Here is a 9,688-nt window from a genome sequence, read left to right on the forward strand (position 1 = left end):
AGGTGGAGCGCAGCATCCGACGGATCCAGGCAGGGGCTGAGTCTCTGCTGGGCAGGACTCCCCGGGACACGGCACCCCTGGGGGGATGACCCCCGAGATGCCCCGGCTTTTCCAAGGGGCAGATGGTGGCTGGGTCCGAGCACAGGCTGCTCTTTGTGGGTAGCTCTGATCTCCTGACGGGCTCAGTCTCCCTCCACGCCGCCCAGCCTGGCTACCCCCGGCACTGAGCCTGGCCTGGGGAGGGAAAGTCACAGACAGCTTCAAAGCCTGGAGCTCCCGGAGGGCTCAGATGTGAGGACAGATGCAGGTCTGGTCTGAGGAGAGGCCCCGATCCTGAACCCGGGGGGCCTTGCTGGGTTGGGCAGGCTTGGCTGTTATCCCCCAAGGGAAGGGGGGCAGGTGGCTCACAAGGCCATGGCCAAGCCTGGGACGAAGATAAAGCCAAGGCCTGGTGGGTTTTGCCGGGAGCCTTTGGGAGCCCCAGATGGGGGCCACAGGAAAGGAGTTTGTCTTAATCCGGATTAAAGGAGGAGGCTGCTTAAAGCAGGGGTCTGTTCTAGAGTCACTCCACATGCCAGCAAGCCCCCACAGGTGCCCTGATTGGTGGACAGAAGTGCCCATTAGAGATGGGAGGGGCCTGTGAACTGCATAGTTACCCCTGATCCCGCCTTTGAAACCTCCACCCCAAGCCCCCACAGCAACTTGGGGGGGGTCCAGACCCTCTGTCACCGTGAGAACGGCTCAAGCAGCCTCCTGCCCCTCCCAGGGGTGAATTGTAAAGCGCCTTAGCCCCATGCATTACAGGTGGGGAAACTGAGGCACGGGGCAGGGAGGGGCTATGCTCCATGGTCCCTGCACCATGGAGGCTGCAAAGGAACAGGGTGGGGGGTCTTAGCCCTCACTGGGAGGGCGCCCTACTCTGCAAGGTGGACACAGCCCCAGGCAGAGGCAGAACCCAGGCGTCCGGGGTCCCCATCTCCTGCTGAGGTCACTGGAACGCACAGATCAGACCCAGGCGTCCGGGGCTCCCTGCCCATCGCTTTGTCCCCTCAACCATGTTTCCCCTCCCAGAGCCCAGCGCCGAACCCACGAGTCCTGCCCCTGCGCCCCCTCAGCCATGACCACTAGGCCTCATGCCCAGCTCGAGGCAAGAGCCAAGCCCCGGCTCCAACCGCTGGATGACACAGCCCCCCACGCTACTCCCCAGACGAGGGCACAACTCAGACGTCCGGGCTCTTCACCAGGCAGCACCTTTGGGATGGGGAAACACCTGGCTCTTGAAGGGCCACACCCCCCACTTTTTGCCTAGCTGGGCACTGCGGCAGGGACGGAGCCACCCCGCTGGCACCAGCTCACTGCTGATTTACATCCTCCGAGAGGCCAAATCCTCAGCAGGCCTCACGGAGTATAAATCAGGCCCGGGGCCCAGGTGGAGGATGCATCCTGACCCCCTTCATACCCCCCAGCTCCAGCCCCCCTGTTTCCCATCATGCTTTGGTGCAGGCCACGGCGGTGCCGGGGGCGTGGGCGGGCGCAGCGGGGGTCCGGCCGTCCTCCATCCACTTGTCCAGGCTGCGGCGCCGGGCATTCATGAAGAAGTTGCTGACGGTGGAGAGCTCGAGGCCCAGCTGCTGGGCGATGGTGAGCTGCAGTTCCTTGGAGGGGCGCTGGTTCTCGTGGAAGATGGCGTGCAGCGTGCGGCGCTGGATGTCCGTGAAGACCAGGCGGTGTCGCTTAGGCGCGTGGCTTCGCTCGACCTTGCTTTGCTCTTGCTCTTTCCGCTTGCAGGCTGTGGGGTTGGGGCAGAGCAAGGGGGGTCAGACATGCAGGGTGCTGGGGAGCAGAGGGGCAGAAACCCCCTGCCCTGAGGAATCTGCCCCCTCCTGGGGTCCGTTCTTGTCTCATAGCCCCCCTCCCCCGAGCCCTCTGGATGGGATCAGCCAGGTTGCATCAGGTCCCATCCTGCCCCCCGAGGAGGGGAGTGCCCCCCAGCAGCATCCCAGTTGCTTTTCCCACCACTATCTCGTGTGCCTTCACCCCATGCCAGGCCCCAGGGAGAGCGTGGACCCCTCCCCACTGCCCCACTCCGGGGGCTGTACAGATACCTGCTGCACAGAGCTCTCCATCTGGGGACAGTGGGAGGGGAAACTGGGGGGGCAGAGAATAAGGCCAAGGTTTCCTGGCAGGGTGGTTGCAGAACTGGGTCTGCTGAGTGCCGGGCAGGGGGTGGGCAATGAAACCCAGGAGTCCTGGCTCTCCCCCCACCCCCTCCAGACTAGAGTAGGACCCAGGTGTCCTGCTCCCCCAGCCATAACCACTACACTGCACCCCCTTCCCCGAGCAAAGGGCTTCTAGTCTCTGCCCTCCCTGCTCTACCCATTGCACCCTGCTGCAGGGGGGGCAATGATGACACCACCGCATTGACCAGACGACAGCTGACCACAGCCGCAAGCTCCCAGCATCCTCCCATATCAGCACATTGGTGCAGGCAGCCAGGAAACGCACTTGGCCGCAGAGCTGGGCTGCAGCATGGACGCCTGGGGTCTCCTGCTGGGGGGGTATGGTGCGGGGGGAGAAGCAGGACACCTGGGTGCTATTCTCCAACACACGGTGTGGGCCTGGGCAAGGCCCTCGGGGGAGATTCCCTGGGGAGCTCCCAGGAAGGCACCTTGGAGGTGGATGGGAAAGCAGTTGCCTATATCCCCTAGATTTAACCCTTTTCCCCTAGGTTTAACCTTGTTCTAAATCCCTTAGGTCTAACCCTTTAACTCTACACCGCACTCCAGGGCAGCAAGTCGGCTTCAAGATGCAGAGGCCACAAGATAGGAGGCGAGATCAGGTACCTGACTCCCCTGAGATGCATCTCTCTGCCCCGGGAGCCTGCCCAGGGATGAGGGGATTCAAAGCCAAGCCCCATTCACACTGCCAGACTCCTGGGTCCCAGTCCCACATGGCCTCCCACTCACTATGGGCTCATCCCCGCCAGGCACACGTGTCTCTGGAGATGTCTAAACCCCCTGGGCTCCACCCAACCGGGCCAGAGACCCTAGTTTCCTCATATGCTTTTTCCCACAGGTTGCACAACCGCAAATAACAGCAGTATTCCCCCACCCCATGCGAGCTGCTAGAAGCCGCCGTTGATATTGCACCCAGAGTTGGGGTAGTTCGGGGGTCCCTGGGCTGCCCCTTAACCCTTTGCTTCCTGAATCAACCATGGGGCTGGCAGGGCCCTCTGGGGCCACATACAGTCCAGGCTGGATCCGCTGGGGGGTCCCGGCAGACCCTGTCACTCGCCTGGCCTCCACGGGCCCCCCATGAGACAGCAAACCCTACTCCCAAGCCCTTAGGCCCTGGGCTTCCATCACCGCCAAGACATACAGCTCCTGGCACGGGCCATGCCGGTACCGGGGGACCTGCCCCAAGGGGAAGCACTGGGAAGCACCTGCCCCCACCAGGCACCATGAGAACAACCCCCTGTCCAGACGTGGCACTGCTTTTTATCACTGTGATCTATGGGTCTGTCTTGGTGCGGAGACATGAGTGCCCGGCCTGCCCCCTCCCCATCCTCCCGCCCCGCGCTGCGCCTGATAGAAAATATTGATCAGAGCTGAGCGCAGCCGGCAACAGCAGCCGGTTTCGTGTTAACCCTTGCCAGGCTGGGCCGAAGGAGATGTGGGAGGGAGAGAGAAGGGGGCACAGGCTGTGGCTATAACCCAGGCCCTGAGCTGGACACCCCTGGCCAATATACAGCAGCTCCAGCCCCTGATTAGCCCTGCCCCTGCACTCTGGCCCCACCCCCTTCCCCCGAGGTGGCAGCGGGATTGGCTGGAGAGCAAGGGCTTCAGGCTCTCTGCACACTCAGGCAGGCACCAGGCCATCCTTTGCCCAGACACCAGCTTCTGCTGGGGGTTCAGCTCCTGGGCTGGATTTCAGCTGCATTCAGCCCGGTCTGCAGCTGCAGCCCTCAGGGACCCCCACTGCACCGTCACAGGGCCCTCAGCGATCCTGGGGGTGGCAGTGGTGCCATGGCAGGGGTTATCCAAATAGTCCCAGGGGGCACCCACAGGTCTCTGGGTTTTGTTTAGAGTCAGATGCCCTGGTCTCAGCCTGGCGCAGGTGGTGCCAGGGCCCTTTTGACATCAGTGGGTCCCTGCCCATTACCGGGGCATTCAGAGCTGTGATTTCAGACAGGCAGCCCAAGGGATTTAGGTGCCTGGCTCCCTCCCACAGCTGCTTCCTTGGGATCCCAGGCCTGGAGCCGCAGGCTGGAAGCCCGGTGGAAGTCGGCCACATCACTGCCACTGCCACGGCAGGTGACATCACGGCCAGGCCGGGGGTTGCCATAGCAATGCCGCCAGTGCTGGGGGGGAGTGGGTGGAGGGGCATGAGACCACCCATTCTTCCTTTTGGACCTGAGGGTGGGGGTTGCCCCTTTAAGGTTGCTAGGAGGCCAGATGATGGGTGACATCACCCCAGCGAGCCTGATTCTCCCGGATCCCCCACGCGGTACAAGGATCCCGGCCCCGCGTCGAGGTGCCAGCACAGAGTGAAGGGGCCTAACGCCTGCTGCAGACTTGGCCCTGGCTTGGCCTAGATGACACAGGGTGGGGGGAGCAGGAAGAGCAGCTAATTTTGGCAAATCCAAAATCGATGCTTCCCGGGCAGAAAAGCCCCTGGGGCCAGGGGTGCAGGGGATTGTGGGTAGTTTGCTACCAGCCTGTGACTGTCGCTGCCCATGCAGTGAAGGAGGAGGGGGAAGAAATCGATGGCTTCTCTTAAACTAAACACCCCGGGATAGCAGGGGGCACACTGAGAGGTCACCCCCGCCCCCACCGCCTGCCTCCAGCATGGGGCTCTGACAGCCGTCGCCCCCCTCCCGCAGCCCCCCGGCTGGGGTAGAGCCCAGGGTCCAGGCTGGCAGGCCCAGGCACCTCTCCAGAGCACCCCCCCAGCAGGGATCTAAGCATTGGGCCACATGCACTTCTTGCCACAAAGAAGGAGCACCCAGGAGTCCAGTGCACATCACACAGGCAACATCCTCCCTGGACCAGGATCCATCCTCAGCTCCAGCTGTTCCTGTGTGTCCAGCCACAAACACCCCCCGCAACCCCACCAAGGCACCTGGCTGGTAGCTGTAGGGAGATGGCTCAGGGACTGTCCAAGCCCCTAAAGCCTTTGGGCGCTGATAGACATCCCAGCCTGAAATTGTAAGGCTGAGGCACCCCATGTGGTGTCCTGCCTCCCAGTCACCCCTGTTCCAAGCACTAGAGCACGAGCCCCTCCCAGAGCTGGGCACAGCACCCAGGAGTCCTGGTGCCCCGGTCCCGATACAGTCACCTTGCCTTTGCAAAACCCAGGAGTCCCTCCTGATGTAGCCAGTGCTCCCTGCTGCCTTGTGTCCCCACAGCAGTTTGTGTTGTGGGGGAAGGTGATTCCCATAGATCTCCCCATTGCTCTACCTCCTGCAAAGGGCCTTGAGCAGGCAGGGGGGGGATTTGAACTTATCATCCTCCATGCCCTGACCCCTGCACTGCTCCATTCCTCCCTAGCACCCACAATCCCCACAGCCAAGGCCCAGCGCAGACACACGATGTATTGACCCTGGAATAAATTGTCCTGACACTGAAATACCAGGAGAGTGGACACATGCCACACCATCTCACCCCACTAGAAGATCAATCTTGCCCCAGTATAAATTGCCCTGGAGGGCAGCAGGATACCCCGGTATGAGTTCCCCCAGGGTAACGGTCGTCTGTCTGCTCCACTTCACCCTGGATTAGCCCTCTGCTCAGGGCAACCGGCTCCACTGCCTCCTCACAGCCAGGTGCTGCGATGGCATCCTGCTGAGCCACAGACGTGTGTCCGCTCCTTCCTCTGGTTACTCTGGGGTAAGCTTCCGGACCAGGTTGTGCCAGGACCAGGGTGATTTGGGTGATGCCTCTGAGCCGAGCCCAGGCCAGGATGGGGCACTTGCCACCCTCCCCCACGACCCCCACAGATGATCATTTTGAAATCCCTAGAGCTTTGATTGCCCCGGGCAGTTCTCACCCTATGCATCTGGGCAGGGCCTGTTGCCCCACCGCAGCCAGAGCCATTGGGTATCCTTGTGTCCCCAGGAATGACACAGCAGGGGCACGAGGAAATCCCCCAGGAGACATTCAAAGGCCAGGCGCTAGGTTCTCTGCACACCAAAGGGACCTGGGCACAGAGACAGGGGCTGGGGCATAGGGGTGGGGCAGAAATGCCAGCACCAACTCACCCTGGGCTCTTTCACTGCTTAGAGCAGCCCTGGGGCTGCTCCAGTCTGTGCTCTGGTCCCCTGGGTCCAAAGCAAGTAGGGGATAGCCCAATTGTGGCCAGGCTGGGCCCCAGCTTCCCCAGGAAGCCAGGCCACTGGGCAGACCTTTCCCCAGGCAGCAAGCAGCACCCTGCAGCGGCTGCCCTCTGGGCTGTGATGAGTTACGGGGACTCAGCCCTGAGTCCCATGTGTCCAGCCTGGATCTGGCCAGGGGGTGGGCACAGATGGACAGAGCGGTGCCTCCACGGAGCAGTTCGCTGCCTGCTGCAGAGTGCTCCACGCTCGAGGGGTTTCCATCACTCCCTCCCATCTCTGCAGGATCGGGCCCCCATGGGCTTCCCCCTTCCCAGCAGCCTGGGCCGCCCAAGGGCCTGGGTCACAGCAGTTGCAGCCATCCCCCACCTCCCTGAGGCTCCTGGCTTCTCCCTCTGCCAGTGTTTTGTCTGGAGGCAGCTACTGCAAGGGAATGTGGTGCCAATCCTGGAGGGCTGGGGTGGGCATGGTGAGTCTGGGCAGTGCCCAGCATGGCTGCTCTGAGCTTGGGGGTTCTCAGCGGCAGCCCAAGCACCCCCAGCCTGCTGGGGCTGGCCAGGACATATCAAACACCTCCCCATAGGTCACAGCTTTCAGCTGGATGCAGCCCTGTGTAGACTGGGGATCACAGAATGTCACAGCCCAGGGGCTGCTTCTCTCCTGGATGCTGATGGGGGTCTTGAGTGTGTCCCTTGAAGAGGGAACAGCCAGCCCTCCCAAAGGAGCCCGTTCATCACTGTGTTTGCCCACTAATGACAGGTGTGTGAGGGTGCTCACAAGAGCCAAGCCACAGACAATCACACAGGACAGCGTTTGCCCTGTTTCATGCCAGGTCCAGGAGCCGCCAGGGCAGAGACGTGGAAGGGCAAGACGAGGCGCGGGGAAGTAGAGCGAGGCACAGGGAGAGCAGCGGGCCCCACAGCCCATCCTGCATAAGCTCCAAGCAGGGGTCTCCTGCCTTGGTGCAGAGAGGAGTTGGGGTGTGAGAGGTTCAAGGAGACCCCGATTTATCTACCCCAAAGCAAAGCAACCATCCCTGGGCCTGAAGAGGGGAACTGCCTACCCCATGTCCACCCACCAGCCCTTTCCTGCCCACCTGGGCTTCACTCCCAGCTGCCTTCTGCCAGGAGCACAGAGCTGGGGTACAGCTTCACAGGACCCAGGAGGCTGGATCAGACCTGATCGGGCTGATGCCAAGGGGCTGGAGTGATGGGAGCTACTTCCAGGGCTAGGCTGGACCCAGCTTGTGGGGAAAAGGGCCCTGTCCCTACGCCAACCCTTTTAAGAACCAGAGCTGCCTGTGGGGTCTCCGCCCCACCCAGCCAGCAGCTCACCATGGGCAGGTAGCCCTTCCCATCGCCATCTGAACCCACGGCTGGGCCAGGGCCTGAGCTGATTGATGGCCCCCCATGGACAGGCCGGCTCCTTCCCTCCTCACCTTGCTATGTGGGATCATCCCCTTCCTTCCCCTGCTGCTGTCTGAATATTGCCCCTGCCTCCTGTCAAGCCCCCATCATATGACATGAAACATATGAGACCCCCCTGATACCTTCCCAGGGGAGAGGACCAGGCTGGACTCCCAGTCCAAACCTTTGCCTGGGGTCCACAGAGCCCCTAGAGTCAGGTGGGGAAGGAGTGAGGGGCCTCGTCTGCAGAGATTTGAGGGAGATAAATCTGGCTAAGCTCCCAGCTGCCTGCAGCTGGATGTAAGAGCCCAGCTCAGCCATGGGGCCAGGCAGGGAGGGTGGCCAAAGCCCTCCAAGCCCATGGGGAGAGGAAGGGATGAGGGGCACTGACTTCTGTCCCAGCCATCTTCAAGGGCGTGATGTGGCTGCATCACTGTGCTCCCCCCTCAACAGCGGGGGTGGCTCTGGCCATGAGCTAGACTCGAACCCCGGGTCCATCACAAGATGGTTTCACTGCTCTACAGCCCCTCTGTGCTTGGCATAGCCCAGGATGGAGACAGCCCTCCCCACCATCCAAACCCATCCAGGAGCCCATGAGGGTGTCTAAGCCACCGGGACCTAGGCACCCGTCAAGATCTGCCGGTGTCTGGCTTCGAGCCAGTCTAAAGAGGCTGAGCATAACACAGTCGCCTCCAGCTCAGCACGGAGCCCTCATGCCTTCCCATGAACAATTTACCCCCCACAATGTCATCTGGGGGCACCAACTCCTTTGATGCATGTGGGACCCCACAGGGCTTGGCCCAGGCCCTTGAGGACTGGAGAGATCACATTCAACCAGCCCCAGAGCAGCAAAGGTTGGGGAGATTTTTGCGGGGAGGGGAGAGGAAAGGCATAAGCACCTTTAACAGCATAACGGGGAGTGAGGGGATGCTAGAACCCCCCAGCAACAATTCAGGGCAAAGCTGGAGAGAGACACTGCGTTGCCCAGAGGTTACTGGTGCAACCCGCAGTCTGTGTGCATGGCTGCAGCTGGAACACCAATCCACGGCTCCAATGCACCTCCTTACTCATGCCCCTGGTGGCTTTATCCAGGGCTCACCTTCTGCAACGGCATGAGAGGCCTGGTCTTTGCCATTGGTGACTCTCACCAGATCCATCCCTGGCTTGCCCTGTATTGTCCCTGGCTGGCTGCCTGCCCAGGCCGGGGTTGGGGGGAATAAAAGATCTTACCTTCTAACCTTAGAGCAGCCATCCGCTGGAACTCGGGCTCCTGCAGCCATCGCCACATCCTCTTGAAGGTCTCCCGCCCAGACTTGAGCTTACTCCAGGGTTTCGGGTTCCTGAGAAGGTCCGACAAGGTGCCCTGGGATCGGCACAGCACCCGCTCGGCAAAGATGGCCTGGGGGATGCTGTAGCGCTTGAGCTCGGCAATGATGCGCTGAGCCACCTCCTTGGTGTTGATCTCCTCCAGCTGGCTAGACAGTACAGCCGTCTGGGTGGACAATGGTGGGTTGGGCCGGGAGCTGGCGTCTGCCCGGGGATGCCCATAGTGGGGCTGGCTGATGCCACCAGGGGAGCTCAGGGCCGAGCTCTGGGAAGGTGACATCTCCCGTGAGAAGGGCTGGTCCATGCGGGCAAACATGGCAGAGTGGGCGTCAAAGCCATTGGCACCCACCATCTTCTCGCCGCCCAAGTGTCCGGCCGAGTGGGAGTAGCTGTGCATGGGTGGCAGGTTGGGGCTGGGCAGGGAGCCGAGGCCCTGCCCCATGCCCAGATCCTTGTGGTAGGGGCTGTAGAAGTTGCCCCCCGAGCCCAGGCCCCGCTCCTCCCTCATCAGTGTGAAGCTCCCAATGACGTTACCCACAGGCAGGCACTGGTGTGGGTGGTGCTGATGGTGGAACTTCTCGTGCAGCGGCTGCAGAGGCGTCAGCGTCGGGGAGATGCGTGGGGC

At 61.9% G+C, this 9,688-nt stretch overlaps 1 protein-coding gene across 1 annotated transcript in view; it reads right to left on the reverse strand.

Annotated features, from left to right (window-relative positions):
- Nucleotides 1-1,487: 1,487 nt before the first annotated feature.
- LOC102380290 (hepatocyte nuclear factor 6-like) overlaps nucleotides 1,488-9,688 on the reverse strand; it is an 8,434-nt gene continuing 233 nt past the window's right edge. The window contains exons 2-3 of the mRNA XM_006036672.1: nucleotides 8,968-9,652; nucleotides 1,488-1,789 (exon numbers count right to left, since the gene is read on the reverse strand). Coding sequence (XP_006036734.1) covers nucleotides 1,488-1,789; nucleotides 8,968-9,652 — 987 coding nt within the window. The remainder of the gene's footprint in view (nucleotides 1,790-8,967; nucleotides 9,653-9,688) is intronic.

The sequence above is a fragment of the Alligator sinensis genome, unplaced genomic scaffold (genome assembly GCF_000455745.1).
Source record: "Alligator sinensis unplaced genomic scaffold, ASM45574v1 scaffold838_1, whole genome shotgun sequence".
NCBI classification, from domain to species: domain Eukaryota; kingdom Metazoa; phylum Chordata; order Crocodylia; family Alligatoridae; genus Alligator; species Alligator sinensis.